The sequence below is a fragment of the Mesoplodon mirus genome (assembly GCF_964341445.2).
Source record: "Mesoplodon mirus genome assembly, chromosome: 8".
NCBI classification, from domain to species: domain Eukaryota; kingdom Metazoa; phylum Chordata; class Mammalia; order Artiodactyla; family Ziphiidae; genus Mesoplodon; species Mesoplodon mirus.
The window spans coordinates 8,796,519-8,820,951 of NC_138984.1; the positions used below are offsets into that span (position 1 = coordinate 8,796,519).

The window sequence follows — 24,433 nt, forward strand, 5'->3', positions numbered from 1 at the left end:
AGATAACCAAAACAATCACACAACCAGTAAGTGGCAGAAATGGGATTCAAACCCAGGTCTGGTAGTCCAGAGTTCACTCTCTAACCACTGTCTCCCATGGCTGACCTACAACCACTGAGGTGCAGGGCATCATCTGACCCATCTCCCCGAGATGAGGCTGGCAAACTTCCTTTCACATCCAAGATGCAGGCTGGGCACCCTCAGTTTCCAGGAGCCCTGGAATGTCAGAACCTTCCCCCTCGCACAGCTTCTGGAACTCCCAGCCCAGCCTGGGCTGGGTGCAAAGAGATGGACTCAGGTCAGACTCACTGCTCCAGCCCCTCCTCAGTCACAGAACCAGCTGCCTGGGATGCCCATGGGGGCCCTTCCCACTTCTCCCCGCATCCCCCCTCCAAGTGCAGATGAAGAGCCCACAAGCTGAGAGAAAAAGAAGTCAGAGGCAAGTGAGGTTGCCCTGGTCCCCCTGCCCCTCATCACCTGAGGTCAGCTCCAAGGAGGAGACTTGTTACACCCCTCTGGGATCTGAGAAAAGAGGGGGATAGTGTCCCCTAGTCAGACATTCCAAAATAAAGGGCTTGGAAAGGAGGTGGCCCCAAACCAATCCTGCAACCCCAGGATGCTACCTGGACAGAGCATCGCTAAGGAGAGAACGATCAGCAACCTACGTACCTTGGCCTTTTGCCAAGTGAGGGGGGCTTCCCTGAGTGTGCCAGAGAACCTGCTATATGTCCTCTGTGTCTGGGATAGGGGACCCTGAGGACCTGGTGTGTGACAAGCACGTGTAGAGGCTAGCGGTGACGGGCTGTGTCTAGAGCAGCCCTAGTGGAGCACAGAGCAAGGGGAGCTGGCTATGCCAGGAATGCCCATGCTGCGGAAGCATGGCATCAAAGGGTACATGAATGTCTCAGGAGCTGGCCTGGGATGATTAGACCCAGCCCTAGAAGTCTGGAGCTGGCGGAGCGTTCACCTGCGCTGAGATGCAGCAGGAGGTGAGGAAGGGGGGATCAAAAGCTCCCACAGGTGTCGAAGTCGCCCATCGGTGGCCTCTCCTGCCCCTGTCTCCTCCCTCCATCACCCAGCAGCCTGGGGCGGGGAGGAGCGGAAGCACGAGGCAGGGGGTGGGAAGCTGCTGGCAGGGCTCTCCCTGCCTGAACCGGTGGGGCTTCCCTGTGGCGCAGGTCTCCACGGTGGAGGGGACAGCTCCAGCTTCCATGAACTTTGGAGTCTCCACTGTTTTGCATAACTCCACGCTGTAATGACTGAAATCGGATTTTTGTGGCTAAAAGTGACCCAAGGCATTTTTATTATCTTGGATTGACCTGAAAAGCCAAGAAACTGACCTTAGATTTCATCCAGGGTTGAGGGAGAACTGACCCCACAGAGCAGGTTTGAAAAGGAAAAGGGAGAATGAAGTGGTTTTCTGATTTTACCCACAAGGCTCTCTTGCTCAGTAAAATTGTTACACAAACATGGAAGAATTCTGGCTAATTTAACCAGAAACGGATTCATTGATAGGATACTGGGTAGCTCAGAGAATCACTATGGGCTCAAAAAGCAGCTCCAGCAACTACATGGTGACAAAGGGAACTCCGAAGAGGACGCCACCACCTCCCTCTGCCCACAGGGCATTGGGTGACGCAGTCTTCACGTGTTCCTAGAAATTATAACAAGAGGCAGCCACCACCTCCCATCAAAGCCCTGTTGGTGGGGAAAATGCCAAATACAAGCCCGTGACTCAGATGCTGGGCCCTGGAGGAGTGGGAGCAGGCAAAAATCTATGAAAAGGGTGAACCTTTAATTGGTCACTCTTAAAATGGAAGTAACAGCTGCATTCACCCCCAAATTATCAAGATGACATTTTCTGCCACCAGGCTAAATGAGGATTTGAGAACTAGATTTTTCTACAAGATAGATTATTATAGAAAAATAAACATACTTTCTTGCATGACTGAGTTTGCAGCTATGAGATTCATATTCACTCCAGAGACAAGGCAAGAAATGAACAAATGAATCAATGAAAGTCCCTAGCATGTGCTTGTACACAATGGGTCCTGGCTCAATAAGTGTTGGACAAGGATGCTGGTCAAAGTCATGGTCTACCTGTCCTCCCCATCTCCTCCACCCAATTATCTCACTGCTGCCCAGTTAGGGGCAGGGCCTTCACTCCTGTGGGGCCAGACAGGGCATGTGAGCACTTGGTCTCACAGGTGGGAGGCTCGCTCTGTGCTCTGGGAGCATGTGCAGCACACAGCAAGGGCCAGGAGACCCAGTGGTAGGTGGCAGGGTCGGGGCCTCACCGATGCTCTGGACCCACCCTCCTGGAATGGCACCACCCATCCCTGGTGCCCCCAAGCCCTGGACTCCAAGCCTCCCTTCCAGTCCTTCAGCCTCCCTCAGAGGACTCAGCCCCAGGAGGGCCATAGGTGCCATGTCCTCTGGCCCATGGAGGGCGTATCTCTTGTCCCTGCTGCATTTTGCCCTCCCCCCCAACCCCCGCACCATTCCTCCTCACCATCCTTCAAAGCTCAGATGAGTTCCCGGGAAGCCTGCCCTGGTCACTGTTTGGTCTCTCTCCTCTGAGCCCCATGCTGCCAGGCCACATGCAAACCAGTGTTCTTAAAGCTGGAAAAGAATTAGCCTTTTCAGAATGACTTAGTCCAAACTCTTCACTTTAAACAGGGGCAGGTTGAAACCCAGAGACAGTGTTAACCCACTGTAGCTGTAGAGCCACACCGGTGGTCAGTGGCAGAGTCCAGACCCCTGGACCTCCAAACTCCAGTGTCCTTTCTCCCTCCTGGGATGCTGCATGCACTGCCTCGTGTGTCTGCTTCATATGTGGGTGCTGTGCCTCCCCACAAGGGCACGTCCCATGGGGATGCTATTTTTCTCCTTCTCAGGCGGACAGCAGGTGGTGCCCAGAGCCCACCAGGCATCCCCAGGGTGGGCAGAAGCCAATCCAGCATTCCCTCCCTAAACATTTATTGATGCTCTGAGGTCCCAATAAGTAAGACTAGCACCAGTGGGTGGTAACTCCTTCAGGGGGGAAGGCTGAGAATGGTTTCCGTGGAGACCGCCCAGGCTCTGGTTTCCATAGCAACGCTTGCAAGAGGTTACAGTGCTTCCTACTTATGTCAACATTTCCAACTGTTCTAGTCTTCAGGCCAAACCTAGGGCTAATGCAGAGCTTCCTTTCTAGGATGGGTGACAGACCTCAAGGGCCAGAGGGGAAACAGGTGAAACACTGTGCAGTTAGCTGACAGTGAGGTCACCTCCTCACCTAGCAGGCCCTCCTCCATCTCAGCTGCAGGGTATATATATGCGGAGTCATACACACATTTAAGTGATAAAAAGAGCACATCTTCATGACGTGGAAGGATATAAAGTCTTACAGCTCTCTGCCACCCCTGCTCTCCAGAGGTAACTGGTGTTACAAGGCTTTGAGAATCTTTCCAGAAATAGTATATGCACCTCCACAGAGCTAGCTTCTAGAAAGTTCACAAATGGTATATGTGTGTGTGTGTATATCTATATCTATATCTATATATATTTTTTCTTGCTCAGCCACCTGCTTTACGCTAATTATAGATCTTGGAGAACTTTACACATCAGCACAAATAGATCTACTTCATTCTTCGTAATGGCAACAAAATATTGCATTTCTCTTTTTAAAACTAATTCTTCATCTGAAGGTCTTTGGTTTTCCGTTTCTTGCTATTACAACAATAAACATCCTCATACATATATTTCTGTATACTTGTTTGAGTATACCCATACGGTAATTTCCCCGGGGTGAAATGGCTGGGTCACACACATTGCATTTTACAATCTGAAGTTTTACGCTGTGATTCTTGTCAAACCAATTTACTGCCACTATTGATACAAGAAGACTTATACACACTTGGGAAGACTGGGCATTATTAAACTTAAACAAAACAAAAACACAAAACCAATCTCTCCTAATCATACTATGAGACCAGCAAAACTTTAACACAAAAGCCTGACAAGGACAGTATGAAAAAGGAAGATTACAGGTCAGTCTTACTAATAAACATATATCTAAAACTCCTAAACAAAATATTAGCAAACAGAATACTATAGCATAGAAACAAGGTAATACATCATGATCAGATCAGTTATTAATGCTACTCACCTCATTAACAAATTAACGAGGGAAAAACATGTAGTCATATCAATAAATGCAGAAAAAACATTTGACAAAAGAATTCAACATACATCCTGACTGATGCGGGTTTGATCCCTGGTCGGGGAACTAAGATCCCACATGCCGCGGGGCAGCTAAACCTGTGCGCCACAACTACTGAGCTCGCGTGCCTCAGTTGGAGCCCGCTTGCCGCTAACTACAGAGCCCACGTGACCTGGAGGCTGCACACCACAACTAGAGAGAAGTCTGCGCGCCGCAACAAAGAGCCCGCAAGCCTCAACTAAGACCCGACACAGCCAAAAATTTAAAATAAATAAATAAATAAATAAATAATAAATCTTAAAAAACCCCACATACCTTCCTTATTAAAAATAAAAACTAGAAATAGAACACAGCTTCTTTAATTAACCTCAGAAAGAATGTTCTCCCAAAAGGGAACCCTCTTGCACTGTTGGTGGGAATGTAAATTGATACAGCCTCTATGGAGAACAGTATGGAGGTTCTTTAGAAAACTAAAAATAGAATTACCATATGACCCAGCAATCCCTCTACTGGACATATACCCTGATAAAACCATAATCCAAAAAGAGTCATGTACCCAAATGCTCATTGCAGCACTATTTACAATAGCCAGGACATGGAAGCAACCTAAGTGTCCATCATCGGATGAATGGATAAAGAAGATGTGGCACATATATACAATGGAATATTACTCAGCCATAAAAAGGAACGAAACTGAGTTATTTGTAATGAGGTAGATGGATCTAGAGACTGTCATACAGAGTGAAGTAACTCAGAAAAACAAATACCGTATGCTAACGCACATGTATAGAATCTAAAAAAACGGTACTGATGAACCTAGTGGCAGGGCAGGAATAAAGATTCAGATGTAGAGAACGGACTTGAGGACATGGGGGGAAAGGGAAGCTGGGATGAAGTGAGAGAGTAGCATGGACATATATACACGACTAAATATAAAATGGATGGCTCGTGGGAAGCTGCTGCATAGCACAGGGAAAGCAGCTCGATGCTTTGTGACGACCTAGAGGGGTGGGATAAGGAGGGTGGGAGGGAGGCTCAAGAGGGAGGGGATATGGGGATATATGGATACATATAGCTGATTCACTGTGTTATACAGCAGAAACTAACACAACATTGTAAAGCAATTGCACTCCAATAAAGATTAAAAAAAAAAGAGTATTCTCCCAATATCTATACTAGAGCTACACTCAAGGTGAATTCCCTTTAAAGTCAAGAACAAAACAAGATTTGTAACTCTTTCCATTGTACCAGAGCTCCTAGTCAGGGAGGTAAGAGAAGAAAAAGAAATAAAAGTTTTAATTATTTGAATGGAAGAAACAGAATCTATTTATAATCAATATAATTGCTTATATCAAAACCACAAAAGAATCGTTGGGTAACTTCTCAGAATAAGAAAGACAGCTTGGCAAATTTGCTGGATCAATAGTCAAAAATAAATTATATTTCTACACACTAGCAACAGTTATAATTATTAATTATAATATCAACAGTATAAGAGATTTAGGAATCAATGTAATGAAAGCTGTGCAAGACCTCTACTGAAAAAAGTATGAAACTGTATTGGAAGATATTAAAAATCCAAATAAAAATTTAAAATACCATGTTCATGGATCAGGACACTCAGTATTATAACAATTTCAGTTCTCCCCAAGTGGATCTGTAGATTTAATATGAGTTCAATGAAAACCTCAACAGAATGTTTTGTAGAACTTGATAAATTGTTTCTGAAATGCATATGAAAGCAAAAGCCTAAGAATAGTCATGGCACTGCTGGAGAAAATTAAGGTGGGAGACTTGCACAGTCAGATGTGCACGTCTTATTTTAACTGTGGTTATGGCTCAAAGAATAAACCCAATAGGACAGACTAGAGAGCCCAGAAATAAACTTTATGCATATGGAAACTAGATCATTGCAGACACACACTGCAGCTCAGTGAGGAAAGGAAAAAAATCCACCACAAAGAGAACAAATGATTATTCCTACCTCACACCATACCAGGGAATGATTTCCAGGGGATTTTAAAATGTAATACATAAAACTTTAAAAGGAATAGAAGAAAATATAGGATAATCTCTTTTCATTCTTGGAATAGGATGGATTTCTGAAACAAAGAGCACAAAACCCTAACCAAAAAGAAAAAATGGATACATTTGACTACATTAAAATCAATAATTTCTGCTTGGGAATTCCCCAGTGGTCCAGTGGTTAGGACTCTGAGCTTTCACTGCCGAGGGCCTGGATTTAATCCCTGGTTGGGGAACTAAGATCCTGCAAGCCGTGTGACATGGCCAAGCAAGAAACAACAACAAAAAAATCAATAATTTCTGCTCATCAAAGAGGTCACAACGAAAATTGAGAAGACAAGTCACAAACCTGGGTAAGGTATTTGCCACACATCAATGATAAAATATATAAAGCATATATAAAATACATAAAGAACTTCTACAAGTTAATAAGAAGAAAATGAAGCATCCAATAGAAAAATAGGCCAGAGAACACAAACAGGCATTTTATATAAAAGGTCCAATACACATATGAAACTTGACTCACTTTCCTCGTAATCAGGGAAGAGACAATTAAAACTATAATGAAATACCATTTTACTCTCAATCCATTGACAAAAAATCTCAAGTGTTGTCAATATTAAGTGTTGGCAAGAACTTGGACCAAGGAGGATGCCTATGCAGCACAGGTGGGATTGTGAATTGGTTCAACTCATAAGAAACAATCTGGTAGAGTTTTTTTTTTTAATATTTATTTATTTATTTATTTGGTTGCACTGGGTCTTAACTGTGGCAGGCAGGCTCCTTTAGTTGCGACTCAAGGGCTCCTTAGGTGCAGCACGTGGGCTCCTAAGTTGTGGCGTGCATGTGGGATCCAATTCCCTGGCCAGGGATTGAACGTGGGCCCCCTGCATTGGGAGCACAGAGCCTTAACCACTGTGCCACCAGGGAAGTCCCCAATCTGGTAGAATTTTTGAGTTGGCCATTTGCATACTATGTGGCCCAAAGATTCCTTTCCTAGGGAATACAGGTGTATATAATAGAGAAACCCTTGCAGAGGTGACCAGAAGCCTTGTAGAAGAAATGTTCATTAACGCGTTGTTGTAATAATAGTAAAAAGTCAGAAAGAACCCAAATATTCATTGTTAGAATAGGCAATTAAATTATATATTCACATAGTGGATTGATACACAGCAGTACATATGAATTAAGTACTATTACAGGTGTGAACATGGCTGAATCTTAGATATATAAGGTTGAGGGGAGGAAAACAAATCAGAGAATAATACATGCATTTTATTACTACTTTTATAGTATTCAAATCCAAGCAAAACTACACTAAGAGCTTCATAGATATGTGGTTATAAAAACTTTTTTTTTTTTTTTTTTTGCTGTACGCGGGCCTCTCACTGTTGTGGCCTCTCCCGTTGCGGAGCACAGGCTCCGGACGCACAGGCTCAGCGGCCATGGCTCACGGGCCCAGCCGCTCCGCGGCATATGGGATCCTCCCAGACCGGGGCACGAACCCGCATCCCCTGCATCGGCAGGCGGACTCTCAACCACTGCGCCACCAGGGAGGCCCTATAAAAACTTTTAAAGCAAAGCAGAGAAACTCAGGATAGGAGTTACCTGGATTCGTTAATTAATATACAAAGATTGGCTTAATAGATGGAAAATTGGTATATTTTCATGATTGTCTTTGGATCTAAAAATAGATGTATCTTTAATGTCCCTCATAGGATATAGAGGTGGTGGGGGGAAGTAGAGGCTGGGATGATGTGGGAGCCTCTGAACCCCTCTGAACCCCTGAGCATGAATGAGTCTCCCCGTATTGGGAGGTGGTCTACTTCTCCTCCACTTAAATCAGGGCTACTTTGGTGACTTGCTTTGACCAATAATGCGTTAAAGTAATATTCTGGATCTTCGGATTCCAGGCATTAAAAGGACTGGCAGCTTACCCTTCCCCTCACTTGAAGCTCAGTTGCCAAGCTGTAAGGAAGGTCAGGGTATTGATTGGCACCCATTTGTAGCCATACCCTGGACAGCAGGGGGCATTTTGGATGGTCCAGCCCAGCGAAGCCTACAGCTGAGTGCAAGGCACGAGGGAGCAGCTAGCCCACGAGGGCTAACATCAGTCAGGGTGGAACTCAGCCATCCTGCAGAATTAAGTTCTGGGGTGGTTTGTTCTGCAGAAGCAAGGGGAGAGGGACATGCGAAGAGTTCAGTGATATTGGCAGTCTTCTGTTTTGTGGGTTGGCTGTGGGGTCATTGTACTTCATAACTTACATGCTGGTGATTTAGATATAGTATTCTGTACGTATTAAATGCTTCACAATATAAAATATGAAAAGATCCCCAACTTATCAGATTGTATCTCCCTAGTTTTGTATTTTCTATGCAACTGTGATTAAACATCTGTTCATGTTTGAGCAATGATCCATTTGTATTTCTCTGTGAACTGCCTGCTCCTCTTCCTTGCCCCTTTATCTATTGGGTTGTTCATTTTTTTCATATCGATTTATAAGAACTTAGCATATTAAGGAAAATAGCCCTTGTATGTCCTGTGTTTCTAAAATATCTCCCCCAGTTTGCCACTTATAAAACTTTTGACTTTGTGGTATGTTCTGTTGCACATAAATTTTAATTTTTTATTAGTCCAAGTTATTACTACTGGTAGGTATCATGCTTAAAAAGATTACCCTCCTCCAAGATGATCTTTTAAATCATCTCAAGTACTTTTAAGATTTCATTTCATACTTAAAACCTTTGAATTAATTTTGTTACAGGGAAACAGGACCCAGGTTATTTTTTTGTCAAAATGACTAGCCAGTTGTTCCAATAAAAAGAACCCACACGTACCCCACTAACCTGAATTTCCTTGTACTTAAGTCAACCTCTGGGTGCTCCATCGTGTCTCATTGATCTTTTCCTTTGCTACACCAAACTCTTCAATTCTACTAGGTTTTGTATTTGAAGACTGTTCTCCCCCCCTTTTCAGGATTTACCTGGCTACCCCCCACGTTTACTTTCCTCAAATAACTGAATGTGTCAGTTAAAGAATAAACCTTGTTGGCATTTTAATTGTGACTGCGTTGCATTTAGATTGGGAAATGTAACAGAACCCAACATCTCTGCAAGGTTGCCTTTGCATCTGAGAATAAGGCGTGTCTGCACTAATTTGAATCTTTTACGTCCTGCCGAGTCTGTGAGCCAAGGGTGTAGACAGCCATCCTTGCCTCCAGGGCAGGATCCAGGTCGCACCTCTGGGGTCCACTCAGCCAAAGCTCCAGGCAGCTCCCACACCCTTCTTCTCTGCAGCATGTGACCCTGTGACTCATGCGTGTGACCCTGTGACTCATGCTAAACCCTACCTCAGATCCACCGAGATGGTTACTAATCGCCCAGAAAGTGTGGAGAACACAACGCCGTCCTTGTGCTTAAGGACAAGCAATAATGATGTCATCTTCCGTGTAGAACTGAGCGGGTGGTTTATAGGCACTTAAAAGCAGCCAGACCTTGGGCAAGTTGCATGATCTGCGGTCCCTTTCCTCCTCCCTTGCCTGTAAAATGTGAATCTACCAGGCGGCGAGTGACAGAACAAAGGGGACACCTATGTTCCTTGGCTGAACCTCGGAGCAGGCCCACCTCTTCAGGGGCCAGACGCCAAGCCCTGTGAGTGAGCGGCTCCTTCCTGCCGCTCCCACCACGCCCACCTGCCCCTCCCCCCGTCCCCGTCCCCAGGGACACCTGCCCAGCCTACGGGTTGGAGGAGCACCCGTCACCAAGCCGACACCCCGCCCCGCGCCCACCACCCGCCTTTCCCAAGCCAGAATCACAAGTCAAAGATGTGTATTGTTCTACAGACACTTCTGAAAAGAGATCTAATTGAGAAAATATACAAGGCATTTAAGAGTTTCATCTCCAGCGAGCACCGAAGTCTGACTGGAGGCGTCGGAGCCCTCCTCTTCAGGGCTCAGGGCTGAGAAGGTTAGCACATCGAATCATCAGTAAAAACATGCAAAAGTGAGAAGGAAACGGAGAATAACGCTGTTCCCCCAAAGCAGAGGGGGACGCAATTTCAGAACAAGGAGGCAGGGTGTACAAGTACCAGGTGGCTCTCCCTCCCCTCCCCCGGTTTTCCTCCCAAACGCCCCAGAGCTGGAGAAAGCAGGGAGCCCCGCCCACTCGGCAGGACCCACAGCGCATCCTTGCTCGGTGCTCAGCCCGCAGGGCTGCCCGTGGACAGTTAGAGATCTCCCCACTTGTCCTGTCCCTTCTCTGGCTGTGGCAGCGGGGGACCCCGCTTGTGCTCCTGGGGGGCCAGGGCCCCCAGCCCTGGCTCCTTCCTTCTTTGGTCCCACCCGGAGATTGTGCTTGAGGGATTCATCCCACCCCCCAAACTCCAGGCTCCCACTGGTGGGCTGAAGGCACTGACAGGAGTCCTGGGGAGACCCCAGGACAGCCACCTTCCCTTGTGCTCTGGGCGGGTCCACCCCTGGGTACATTCCCTCCAGCCTCAGCTTAGGCCCGGGAGTCAGGACAGGGGTGGAAGTGTGCTGTGCACGGAAAAACCCTCTCAGACCTTTCTCAGCTGTGCAGACGTTCCTGAACCCCACTCCACCCCCTGCCCCCAGCCCGCCCCTCGCCAGAGCCCCAGCATGCCTGGCCTTTCCCTCCAGTCCTCCCCCTTGGGCTGCCAGTGCAGCTGTGGGCCAGGCCCCCGGGGACCTGACCTCAAGATGGTGGTCACAGAAACCATCTTGGGGCGCCCCCTCGATCCCCCAGACCCAGGAGGTCAGCAGAGGGTGAGGCCTTGAGAGGTCACAGCTCTGGTACAGGGAGGCGGACAGGGCTGGAGAGAAACGGGAAGACATGTCAGATCTATGGAAAGGCGTCCAAAGTACAAGCTAAGCGAGGGGAAGGGTCAGAGTGGCCCGAAGAGAAAATGCAAGAGGGCAGGGGCGGGGCCTGGAGGGAGGGGCGGGACTTCACGCCACCCCGCAGATGAGCGTCTCCACCACGAAGGTGTTCTCGAAGTGGCGGATGGCGTTGCAGTTCTTGGCCCCTCGCTTGTTGATCCCTGGGAGAGAACAGAGAAATCCCAGTGAGGCCTGTGTCCTGGCCTAGAACTGGCTGGGCCACAAAGGCTACCAGCCTCAGAGCCTGAGCAGGGCCTCAGGACCCGGGCCGGGGAGGAGGCTCAGGAAATGAAACCCAGATTCACCCAGAGGCAGCGCTAAAGCCGGCATGAGCTCAAAAGCTGCCGTCAGACCTCCCAGTTCTGCCACCTTCTTGCTGTGTGACCTCAGGGGTGTTTCTTAACCTCTCTGTGCCTCCGTTTCCTCATCTTTAAAAGGGGCGGCAAGAATAATGATGACGAGGATGGGGATGATGATAACTTACACTCTCCTAGGAGGACATAAAGAGTGTAAAGCAGTGCCTGGCACATCGTAAGTGCTCATTAGCTGTTATTACTGCTGCTACAATCTGAGCTCTCTGACAGCTGGTCTCCAGCTACGCGGCCAGGCACTGCCAGAGGGTGGCCATGGTTTGGAGCTCAGAGCAGGGGCCAAGGTGGGTGGAGTCAGCCACTCACGCCTCCGGGTGGCCCTGCGCCGAAGCCGGTAGGTGTCCTTCCCGCTGCACAGGTGGTAGATGAAGGAGCCCAGGGCCTCCTTGTCACTGACATGCTCCGTGACCACCATCTCCTCCTGGATGATGTACGTCTGCGGGAGGTAGGTCCCCCTCTGCAAAGGGAGTGGCCACAGCACTGGGTCAGTACCAGGGCTCGCCGCTCTCGGTCCCCGACTGCCCATTGCGCTCGCCTCCCTCCTTCTGCTAGCTTGAGCCGAGCCCCCCCAGCGCCTGCAGTGCCCACCAACACGCCCACCCCCTCACCCACAGGCTGCATGGCTCGCCTTTCTGACCTGCCCAGGCACTTCCTGTACCTGCACTGCCGTGAGTCACGTGTGTGCGAGTCTGGTCTCCCACCCTAGGGGGAGCGCTCCTCGGGGGCAGGGCCCCCATCACCTCCCTGCGCTGCTGACACGGGGCGACGTGGCGCATGGCCATGAACACTAAGGAAGCTGGTCTTGGGGTTCTTCCCAAGTGAGGGAGGCAGAAGTGGGAGGCTTGGGGGGCAGAAAGAAGAGGTGTTGACTCGGAATGTGGGAGAAGGGAGCTGGAGGCGGGGGGACCAACCTGGGGTGCTGGGCCCAGCTGACAGCAACGCCCAGGCCCCCCATCCTTCCCTTGTCTCATGGAGGGGGGGCAAGGGAGAGACAAGATGCTGCCGGGGCCCTGCTCACCTTCACGTTCACCAGAAGTTCCCAGAAGTTGCGAGGGGGCAGCACGATGGTGGTGTTGAGCTCGATGACGTAGCACTTGTCCAGGGAGATGTCGTGATAGGCAGTGAGACCCTGAACAGGAAGAGGGGACCGCGTCAGTCTCCGAAGGCGAGGGACTGGCCCCGGCGGGCTGTACGAGGCACGAACCCCACCGCGCCCATGACGCACCCAGATTCCTCAGCACCGGGGCGGGGCCCTTCTCCCGCTCCTCTCCTAGCCTGTGTTTGTAGAAGGTTCCACTCACTAGATGAAAACACTATTAAATGCTTCGGTTGTGACAAGGATTCTTCTTGGGGGTATACAGCCGAGGTTCGAATTTCAGGGCAACGCCCCCCCAGTGCATCTCACCAAAGCTGGGAGGTCCCGCCACCCCTATGGACAGCCTGGACCCTCAGCGAGAGATGCCCCTTCCAACCCCGTGTGCTGCGTCTTGATAAGATGTCAACACGGAAGCAGCTCAGTAAAAAGGAACACTGGCCTCGTCCGCCCGTTACAGCCAGCGCCCGCAGCTGGCAGGTGGCCAAGGAGAAAATCAACCATGACTAGTTCACATTCAGTGATAACCGCATGACGTATATGATAAAAGCGGTCTCTTTAAATCTCTGATTGACCTAAACCGTAGATATCTACTCCATGGTTTATATTACACGGTATGTACTCCAAGTTTGTACAAGGGGCGTGGGCATTCTCCTTTCACACCTGTTCCTCCTCGTGGCGCCCCCCTCGCTGCCCCCGCCCCGGTCCCTGGCCGGCCTCACCCGCTGGAAGTCATGGATGATGTCTGCAGGGTCACCACCCCCAAACTGGGGCACCGGCACGTTGATGCGCTCGTAGTTCTCCTCGAGGTAGATCTTTACGTCCTCCTCCAGCTCCATGCGCGTGTGGGCCTGGGAGGACAGGGAGTCCTCGTAGAGGACGCCGCAGTGGAAGAAGTTGTCTCGGGCCAGCTGAGCAAGGTGGGGGGTGGGGGGGGGGAGAGAGGGAGTGGGGGAGAGAGAGAGAGAGAGAAAGAGAGAGAGAGTGAGTGAGTGAGTGAGTCTGGTCACACAGCACCCTCCGTGAGACCACTGTTGCCTGCCCAACCACTCCCGGCTCCGAAGGCCTGGGGAGGCAGGGAGGATGGGTCTCTGACACCCATTTCACAGATGGAGAAACTAAGAAACATGGGGAGTCAGGGAGGGTGAGCCGGGTCTGCCAGTTCCTAGGAGGATGACCTCTCTGGGCCTCAGTTTCCCCATCTGTAAAACAAGGTGACCCCTCAGGCCCCTTCTGGCCTCCGAGTCCATGAGTCTATGGTTGTGAAATGGGGCAGACCAGCAGGGGAACAGACACCTGAGAAAGAGCCTGGGGTCGGAGGGGTGTCCTCAGGGGCAAACGGGGGAATCTGGATTGGACAGGCTGGGCCCTGCAGGGTGCTACCCTCTGCCACCACCAGGGGGTGCTCGCCCACCCTTCTTGCCCCCTTTGCGAGGCCCTGCTGACCTTGGAGGGAGGAGATAGGAGCTGAGAGGCAGCCCTGTTATCAGATTCTGGTGGCACCGTGTCCAACCTCAAGCAAGGACCCACCACCTTCCCTGGATCCTGTGCTTCCTGAGAAACCTACACAAACACGGTGTCCCCTATCTGAGGGGCACACCTAATCACTCCATCAGTAAGGGAAGGGAGGCAGCCTGGCGTGACTGAGGCTACGTGAGTGACCGGGGGACCCCGCGGGCCCCTCCTACTTCTCCAGGGCCTCCTCCAGGTCCGGCCCACGATGGGCAGACACCCTTTTCTCTGTTTTAGTGTAAGCTGCCCCGGGAGGATGAATCATCACACAGGAATAATACTGTCCCAGGGCGTAGACCCAGAGGCTGCTCTGAGGTTCCCCTACTCCCTGGGAATTGGGGTGGGGTGAGGAACCCCAAGAGGGCATGAGCGGGGGCTGGGATCAGAGGGGAGGGCCAGGGCAGGGCCACAGCCGCAACAGGAAAAGGCCCCAGAAAGTGAGAACCGGGAACAGGTGGGGAGGCAGGCCACGGAAGGAGGGGAGCTGAGGTTTCAAGGGTAAGGTCACATGGACTGCAATCTCCTTAGTCATTTCCACCGTAGAAAAACTGGATGACAACAAAGTCAAAGCCCAGTGCTTGAGGGTGGGAAGAGGTCACTTGGGTCATAAATGACTGGCAATTCTCTTCGTTATGTTTATGGTTATTCTATTAAGCAACCTTTCATCTAACTACCTTCAGTTCTGAGAGCTTGGTGGCCTTGCCTCCCTCCCCAGGCCTGGGCTGATCGCAAGGTTGCTGTGACCACGACCCGTTCTTTGGCCCAGCTTCGTGCCCAGATTGGTTGTGTGAGCAGATAACCAGGGTGTGATCGTAGGTGGAGGTGACTGTCTATAAGCCACCCTCCACCCTTCACGGTTTATAGCGCAAATGTCCACGCGTGGAATGTAAGTCCTTAGAGCAAGACCCATGGGCACAGGGGCCGGGCTCTGAAGGGATCGCAGAGTTCCAATTTCTGCTGCACCCGAGTTTCTGGTGCTAATACCCTGGGGTGATGCTGTGGGAAGGGGCTACGGGCCTCACAGGCCAGATTCCAATCCCGGCTCCCCCATCACTGACTGTGCTCCTGGGAGAGCTCCCTGTCAGCCTCAGATGCATCCAAAGAGATAGGTAAGGACACTCCTCCGGAGCCCGTGGCAGTCAGAGGACGGGGACCGGTCCTGTATCCTGGACCAAGACCAGGGAGAAGGCGGCAGGTCTTCTGGGCTTGCCCGGGCGCCCCTCCCACCTAGGGGGCGTGTCCAGGACTTCCAGCTGCCCTCTCCTCAGTCCCTCCCGAGCACTTGGCTCTCCGCCGTTCACAGCACCGGATCCTGCCGGCTCCCACACCCACCGCAAACGCTCGCCCTGCCCTCTCTAAAACGCCACTCTTTCTCCAAGACCCCGCCTCACCTGAGCGAGGAAGAAGTATCTGTAGATGTAGACAGAGGCAAACACGAGGCCCATGAGCAGCACGACCAGGCCCATCGACAGGTAGCACAAACCGCCCACAGAGCTCCCCTTCTTGTAGCGGTGGTAGGGGGGCCGCTCCTCCTGTGGACGGCAGTGCACGGTCAGCCCCGTGGTGGTCCCGCACCCCTGGGAATCCCTGCCACCCCTTTCCGGAAGTGAGACCTCACCCTGCTGGCTGGGAAGGAGCCTTGGAGCAAAGGGAGGGGAGGACGACGCTCAGGACACACAGAGCATCGTCTCTGGAAGGAAAGGAAAGCCTTACCAGGACCCCCCAGCTGTTCCCATCTAAAGAGAAGCGGAGCCCCACCTTGGACCCACGGGGACTAAGCAAGCATGGTTTGAATCACCCACGCCATTAATCCCCTTGATTATACTGGTTGTGACCACAGTAGATTCTTTCAAACATAGACAGGCGGGAAGCACAGACATGGCCTTGGTGACTGAGCCAGGCCTAGGAACCTGTAGGAACTGGAGTGACTGGGCGGGCCGCGAGCCGCTGCTCTGGGCAGTGGGGACCAAGGAAGGCTTTGGACGTAGGAAGTGACAAGATCCACGTGAAAGCTGGAGTGCCCAGAGGACCGGAATGGGGACAACGGGCGTGGGGAGTCTGCTGGGCTCTTCCAAGGAAGCTGCGGCAGAAAACGGTCGCTGACCAGTGGGGACAGGGCTCTGGGAGGCCCGCAGGGTCTGGGCGCGGAAGCTCACGCCCTCCGGCCACCCTGGGCAGAGGCCAGCCTGCCGGGGCGGCGATGGCATCACACGGGCGCTGGTGTCGAGCAGGCTGTCAGAAGCAGGGCCCGCAGGGTGAAGTCTGGAGGCTTCCGGAAGCCTCTAACGGGAGGGGAACGCGGCTGCCGGCAGGGAGGCCAGAGCAGGAGGTTCCTGGAAAAACCCTCTCTGGGGAGCCAGGCTCAGGTTTGGGACAGTAGCTGCAGGACTGCCAAGAAGCAGCAAGGTAAGCTGACCCAACTCCAGTCCACACACGTCTGGGCCAGTGGCCGGAGGTGTGTGTAAAACTCAGCAGCCCTGCTTTCCCTGGAGCACTGGACTGAGAATCTCGTGACTCAGGCTCTTCCCAGCTGTGTGACCTCGGTCATCGCTTGTCTTTGTGCCCTTCCTCGCTGGCACCCCTGCCCTAACTCGGGCCTCCTTCACCCTGGAGATGCTGCAAAAGCCCCAGGCCTGGCTCTGCCCCTGGGATCCATCATTCAATCCCTCCTCCACGGTGTCCGGATGCAGCCGGGTGAGGGTAGAGGCCAGTGCCCCTGCCAACCTCAAGGAGCTGTGGCACAGATGGGGGCGCAGGAGGGGAGCCTGGGCCTTCTCACTCCAGCCCCGCCGCTCACCGTCTGCTTAGCGCTCTGTGCCCGCTTCCACTCTTCCTTCATCCTGCTTGGCGGGAGGTCGGGCAGTGGGGACATGATTCAGGTCCAAGTTACCCAAGACAGGCCTTTATTCTCAGGGCACACAGGGGGCCCAGCCTGGTAGGGGTGGGGTGCAGAGCCTGCTGTGCTTGGGGCACATGGGGGTGTGGGACCTGGGCCTCAGCGAGCAGAGGGGCATCCCATCAGAGTGGGCGATGCCTCCCTGCTTGGAGCTCTCCCCTCTCCCCACAGCCTTTCCTCAGGAAAAGGGTAGAAAATGCCTGAAAGACACCCCCCACCTATCACGAGGCACATGTATCACCAGGCCAGTGGCCCCCAGCCTCCAGCACCATGGGATGGAGACACAGGATGGAGAGGTGACCCGGCCCATCCCATACCCCCTCACAGGCTGGGCCACCTGCAGGCCTGGGTCCTCTCCCCACCCTGGCCCTGCTGCAGGGGTGCTGCGATCGAAACCAGAGAAGCACCTGGTGAGACCACCCCCCTGGCTGGCATCTCCTCGGCACGCTGGGGCCCCCTGGGGGCAATAACCAAGGTCACTTGCACACTTGGGTGGCCACTGCCCACAGGGCCTCCAGGGACAGCTGCCAGTGGGAGGGCGTGGGGGACTGCAAGCGTTGTGACTTTCCAACGGGCTCCCAGGATCAGCCCAGGACGGGGCGACCCGATGACCAAGCTCTGCCCGCGTCTCGCAGGAACAAGCCACCCAGGGGCTCCAGCCATCCTCAGTGGGTCCTAAGGAAAGGTGGATGATGCAGAAAAAAGGCCAGGGGCCACACCCACTGGGAATCCTGCCCTGGAGACACAACATTTGTATTTAGCAAGACTAGTGGGGCTGCAGAGGCCCCCAGCAAGTGTTGCGATCCATGCGTGGGGAACATCCCAGCCTCCTGACCCTCCAACCCTCCGCAGGTCCTCCTGTGAAATGTGAACAGACTCTTCCTGACAGGGTTTTGTTGGGATTCAAGGAGACAGAGACCCTGAAAGCCCTTTGTAAAGGATGAAGTGGTAGATAAAAATAGCAGATCTTTATCAGCTAAAGCTCTCCTTTTTTTTTTTTTAGGGCCACCACCAGCCAGCTGTCGAGGCTGCACAGTGGCCATGCTTTGCTCCTGCAAACCAGAGAAGCAAAAGCAAGCTTAGGAGAATCTCGCTTTTTAAAAAACCAGAAAACAAAAAAAAGTCAATGGGCTACAAAGCAAGAGCCCGAGGGCCAGCTCCACAATTGAAGTTCACAGACAAGGGGAGGCCTACCAGTTTTATAGCTGCCTTTCTGCTCCCAGCTGGGTCAGGTGTTTCCATGTGCCTGGGGGAGGGGCCGGGCAGGGGGGCCAGGCTGCCCCAGGTGGGGAGGAGGAGGTCAGGGAGGACGGAGTGGGAGCGGCTCCAGAGGAAAATGAGGCAAGTGGCTGAGGACAGTCTCCAGCCAGGACCCCCGGATCCCACCCTGGGTCCTCACACATCTCTGTGGGTGTCCCTGTGAAGGCTGGGGATTCTCCCCTTTCCCAGAGCAGTGGACAATGGCTTCCTATCCTGCTCCTACAGACCCCTCGCCCTGCACCCCTCCCTACCTGACACCCCTCGGTCTGGCATGCGGAGGCCAAACCCCCAGAAGCATCATGGCTGAGCAGGAGGGATGGAAGGGAAAGCAGGCCCAGAGGCTGCTGGTGTCCCGGCTTCGAGACAGAGGCACTGGGACCGGGACGTAAAGCCCCAGGTGGGCGGGAGGCCCCTGAATCCTGCCCTCGCTGTCAGTGCTTGAAAGGTCAGCCCCAAGCTGCAGCCCTCAGAGGCCTCTGGGCAGCCTGGGCTGGAACCTGGGGCCTCACCCCTTAGGATCCTGGCTGCGCAGCTCACCCAGAATGACAGGAATGATGGCCGAGGGGCCTGCTTCCCGAGGCCCCCCCACCACCACCACATGGAGCAGTTACCCACAGCCAGGCATCTGGGAGCTTCCAGAAAGTAGAAAAATACTGTTTCCATGGCAACTGGGCTTCCTGAGCCACAGGCCTCGCTGTGCACTCGTGTGGGGCACGTGGGCCCCATGTCCGGGAACCCGAAAGGGGCCCAGGCCTCGGCCTGCCTGTTTCACGGAGCCTGCAGTGGAGCTCCTTAAATGATTAGGCAAAGCCAGGGCCAGAAGAGTCAGGGGGAACTCAGCCAACTTAAGCATTAACTCAGAAGACCCGCAGGGCTCATGGACAGAGCTCCCCAGCTACCTTCCCTCGGTAACGATGTCGAAATGAACTGCAAGCAGATTAACTACAGTTGCAGGCTGCTCGGAGGCGGCTAGCAGGGAGCCAGAAATGCAGCCACAGCGGGCCCAGGCAGACGGCTGGGGGCGGGTCTCGCCTCACCTCCCCAGCGCCAGTCCTCCCTCCTCAGCATCTTTCTTTCCCAGGCTGCAGACCATAAAGGCAAGGGCACCAATGAGAGAGAAAGAGAGAGAAAGAGACAGACAGATAGACAGAAGCCTAGCAGGGGTCAGGGGACTGGGCCTCTGCCCACGGAGCATGCAGAGCTGTACTCAGACATACAGACGTCAGCTGGGTAAATGCTGATGAGGCATCGTGAACTGGCCATCAGGGAAACCCATTCCTGCCCTGTGACCCACGGGTGCCCACGGTGCAGGCCGTGTGAGGAGGAAGGGCATGGACCCCGAGGAAACTCTCGACAGCCCTCTGCTTTGCTCTGCTTGGCTGGGCCAGGCAGATTCCCTCTTCCGTTCTGTTCCTGACAGTCAAGGTGAGACCCCAGAGAACAAAGGCTGGGGAGGACGAGAAGCACAGCTGCGGCTGGAAGGGCTCTCCTGGGGGAGACACAGCTCAGACACTGCAGGGGCTGCGCTTCCCTGCTCTTACCATCAACATTTTTTTTTATGGTAAGAGAAACTCATCCTCTGTGGCAATCTGCTGACAGCCTTGAAACATGCAAAGATGGGCCGCGGGGAGAAGAGAAGAGAGGGAAATGAGAGAGAAAGCAGAAAAGCCACTGTGGCACAAGTCCAAACGCCACAGCCCCTCAGGGAAGGCCCAGGACAGGCAGGCAAAGGGCAGGACTGCCCATTCACCAAGGTCCTCCTGGCCCAGGCGGCAGGGCTGGCGGGGCTGGGACACTGGGGCGGGAGGATGCCAAGCCCTGAGATCCACCCTCCTGGCCGGCAGGGGACCCTCCCCCAACTGCTCCAGGAGACTCAGCTCCCTCCTGCCGGGGACCTGAGGCCAGGACGAGGAAAGTGAAATCTGATCCCCAGGTATGCGGGCCGGGAGAGGGGGTGACACAGGGGCCATTAATCAAAGGCAAAAGCCAAGGAGAAAATTACAGCGCTGAGCTGACTGTACTGAGCACGGTTCTCTCCCCTTGCAGGCCCCCAGCCCCGACTGTTCGAGTCTCTACATGCCCACACCTGGCTGTGTGTGTGTGTGTATGTGTGTGTGTGCTCGCGTGCGCACACACGGGGGAGCAAAGACACAGGCAGATCGTGGGGAGAGGGGAACTGGGCTGAGAGGCCCAGGGCAGGCCAGTGGGCCTCCAAAGGGGAAGAATGATCCGGCCAGAGCGTACTAAGAGGGGGTGCTTCCCGTCCAGCCCACCTTCCAGGCTGGCTTGCTGCCAGCTGCCCATCAGAGCAGGCCCCTCATCATCTGGGAGGCAAGCACCACATGGGGAGGGTGGGCAGCTGGAGGCGCAGCTGGACCCACACACCCATCCCTTCCTGGCCCGCCGAGGCACTTCCTTCCAGTGGCACGTCTGAGGACAAAATCCTCCTTGTTTCAGTTTTTACTCAGAAGCAGGGGGAGGCCCAATGTGAGAGTGCTCCTGCCGCCCTCCCCTGGCCCCTGGGGCCTGCACACAGGTTGAAATTTTATTAGGACAGCTAGAGGGTGGCTCATTGGTGAAAGGCACTCGTGAACTCATCTGTTCATCGAGTGGTCCTTCCAGGGCTTTAAATCTTATTTTCGAGTCCAGTTCAGTAACCAAGGAGGGTTCCAGGGTCACCCCCAGCCTAAACAGACCTTCTGATAAGCTTCCCTCTGGCAGGCCCATCAGCGCGGGACAAACTCAAATGCCCTGTCTTGATGAAGCAGCTCCTGGGGCCTCCCAGTCTGCCTGCCCCAGGCTGATGCTGTCCTGGGCTACTGTGAATGCTGGGCGCCTGCTGAGCTTACTGGGCGAGGTAGGAGGCAAGAATTGGGGGGCTTGCTCTACGCTGGGCACTGGATGTGGGTGAAACGTATCCACTGGCCAGGCGAGGCCACAAGAGGCTCACAGAAGTGAACTCTCTTCCCAAGCCTCCGATTCCACTAGGCGACTGGCAGAGCCAACATGCGACATCCAAAAGCCTCCCCGATTCCCCCGAGGGCCAGTGAGCTGTGAAAGTTTCCTAATAAGCAGATCTGTCCTAAAGGGGCTGGGATTTTAATCTTCCTCCAGGGGCCCCATCGCTCCCCCTTGCCAGTTAAGACAGCCAGGGGGGGCTTCCCTGGTGGCACAGTGGTTGAGAGTCTGCCTGCTGATGCAGGGGACACGGGTTCGTGCCCCGGTCCGGGAATATCCCACGTGCCACGGAGCGGCTGGGCCCGTGAGCCATGGCCGCTGAGCCTGCGCGTCCGGAGCTTGTGCTCCGCAACGGGAGAGGCCACAACGGTGAGAGGCCCGTGTACCGCAAAAAAAAAAAAAAAAAAAAAAAAAAGACAGCCAGGGGACCCTACCCAACTAACAAGGTCTGGTGGGGGAGGCACACTCAGCAGGCTCGAAGCCATTGAAAACAGCACAGGGAAAATGTTGATATTTCCATTTCACGCTGGATGAGGGGGAAGAGAGGACGCTTGACTTTGGAGCCAGAAGCTGGATGTCAGTTACCGCCAAGGCGATGCCGGCATATGCCATCCCGCCTGACACCATCAGCAGGCTGTTGCTGGAGGATGTGCCAGTCCTGTGACATTCGGCAGACCTTCTGATGGAGTTTGAAATCCGTCCTTCCACTGTCTGGCTGGTCCTCTCTCCTGCCCGAATCCTATAGCTTTTGGAGGCAGGGTCCAGTTTTCCAGGCCTCAGCTGGGTGCCCGGCCCTGGGAGTAGCAGCTGGGAGAAGACAGGAGTGGGTGTGCTGCCTTGGGGGCCAGCCCTGCACCCTCCAGGGGCTAAGTGGAAGGGAGGAAGGAGGTTTCAAGGGCCCCCTGCAAACTTTTAAAGCTGCAGGCCATGCCTTCAAATATGAAGTGTGCCCCCGCCCCATCTAAGCATCAGAAGAAGATGGAGCTGCTCTGGTGGGGGCTGCAGAGCACCCCACCCCCTGGAAACCCAGCCCCGGGGGTCACTGATGCTGCAGCGACCACACCAGGGCAGGGGAGCGTGCCAAGGCTCTTCCTGGAATTCCCCACTTAGGTACCTTTGCTCTGGCTATAACACCCACCTCTGAGGACCCTCTCCTGTGTCCTCTCTTCCAGGGCACAGGTCATCCTGAAGCACCCACCCTCCCATACCCCCAAGCAAGGTTTAGTTTGAGCCATCAACTTGGAGAGGGGCCTTGGCGCTGAGGAAGACTTCCCATAAGCCAGCAACGGGAAGGGGGTGGGGGACGGGAGCTTGGAGCGACGGCCGCGTGGAAGCAGCGTAGACACCTCTGCCGAGGCACTACAGAGCCGGGCTGGACCAGCTCTCTCTCGCTCCCCTCCTTGCCCGCCACGCGTCCTGCCCCCCCTGGGCCCTCCCCCGGTCGGACTCCACGCAGCTCAGACAGTTTTCCACGGCGGAAATGCCTCCTCTCCCCGAGGCCGGAGGGAAAGGGGAGGAGGGGAGGACGCTGGAGGGGGCGGGGTGCACCGAGGCCCGCCTCCACAAAGCGCAGCCTGGGTGCTAGAGGGCACCAGGGCACCGCGGAGTGGAGGGGGTTGCCCAGTGCGCGAGGGAGCCGGGAGAGGAAGGAAGAGGGCAGGAAGGCCCAGGCGGCAGGGGGGGGCGGTGGGATCAGGGCACCCAGCGTCGTAACCCCGAATCTCGAACCCCGGACGTGCGGCCAGGCGGATTCTGGTTTATCTCCATTTCAGGTATCATCACTTTCTGGTCCACCAATTCAGGTGCAGACTAACAGCACATCCCTTGCCCCCAGCAGTCCCCGGTTTGGGACACAATCAATAGTCCCGCCCCCTTCGTTGGCACCAGAGCCCCTCTCCCCATTCCCCGCCAATCACACCCACCGCCCTACTTTGGGGAAACAATGTCCAACCCTCCTCCCATCCCCCACCTGGGGACTCGACCCGCGGCCCCTCCTCCATGATTGGAACCAGACACACATACCCCCACCGACATTCCTCGAACCTTTCCGGACCAGCTTCCTCCCCTATTCTAGGGCCAGGCGCCTAGGGCTCGGTCCACTTTTGGAAGAGACCTTGAGCGCTTCCTCACCTGGGACCATCGACTCGGAGCCCCTCCCATTCGCCAGACTTATGCTTTCGGCTGCCGCTGAAGCCCAGGACCCAAGGCCCCTCCCCACTTTGGGATGGATGACCCATTCCGGAATCCCACCCCCGCTCCGCTCGAGGCTCCGGGGTCCCGATGCGCCTCGGGTAGTCGCCGGAGCCGGCAAGGCGCGCTTCGACCCCCCGTCCCCTGCCTGAGACCCCCGGTCCCTCTCACCCGAGCCTGCGTCAGCAGGATCTCAGCGGCTGGGGCGGGCGCCGGGGCCGAGGCCGAGGCCGAGGCCGAAGCCTTGTCGGCCTTGTCGCCCTTGATACCGGCCACCGCGGGCTGGAAGCTGATCTTCACCATGGCTGCGCCGGGCCGCGCCTCCGCCCTGCAGCCGGAGCCTCCGGCCGTGCAGCCACTCTCTGTGCAGCCTCTATCTGTACCACAGCCGCTCGGTTCTCCGCAGGCACCGGAAGTTTGGATCGCGTTGGGTCCTTTTCTCTAACCCCACCCCCATCCCGCCCCGCCTCCGCTCCCGCCCCCCCCCAAGGGAGGGCCTTGGCGCCCTGCGCGCCTGCGCCCCCTTCCCGCCAGCGGGGCTCGCAGTGACCCCTGCCGGGCGCGCTGCTCCGACCTGGGGAAGTCTAAGGTTCCCTTAACCACTCACTCACTCACTCCATCCATCCATCACATCCATCCATCCATCCATCCAATCAGGCACGGACTCAGTCCCCCCATCGCTGCTTTATCCCTTCCAGCTGCCTCTCCAAGACCAGCATCTCCAGAATATACAGTCTTTGTTAAAACCGTGTTTGCCAGGCAAATGCATCTTCTAGACAAGCTCCCCGTGCCCTCTATCCCACTTCATACCCTCCTCTTCGGAAATGCTGGAGCCCCCACTGAACCTGCCCACACCGCTCCCTCCTCCCACTTCCTTTTCCGACGTGTCCTGGGCCCTGGCAGGAGGCTTCAGGGCCAGGTGCCCGATTGCTTGCCTTTATCCTGCATCCTGCACCCATCTACACCTCCTTCATTCTTCATCATCCTTTTTCCTTCACCCTTAATTCCTGCAGAACCTTCCTGGGG

The 24,433-nt window shown here is 54.2% G+C and overlaps 1 protein-coding gene across 1 annotated transcript; it reads right to left on the reverse strand.

The window, feature by feature from the left end:
• Positions 1-10,040: 10,040 nt before the first annotated feature.
• On the reverse strand, positions 10,041-23,830 carry ITM2C (integral membrane protein 2C). The gene is made up of 6 exons (XM_082630477.1): positions 23,579-23,830; positions 15,495-15,635; positions 13,314-13,502; positions 12,517-12,627; positions 11,805-11,955; positions 10,041-11,288 (listed from the first exon to the last, which is right to left on the reverse strand). The coding sequence occupies exons 1-6, from the start codon at positions 23,708-23,710 to the stop codon at positions 11,197-11,199; spliced, it is 816 nt and encodes a 271-aa protein (XP_082486603.1). The 5' UTR covers positions 23,711-23,830; the 3' UTR covers positions 10,041-11,196.
• Positions 23,831-24,433: the final 603 nt, after the last annotated feature.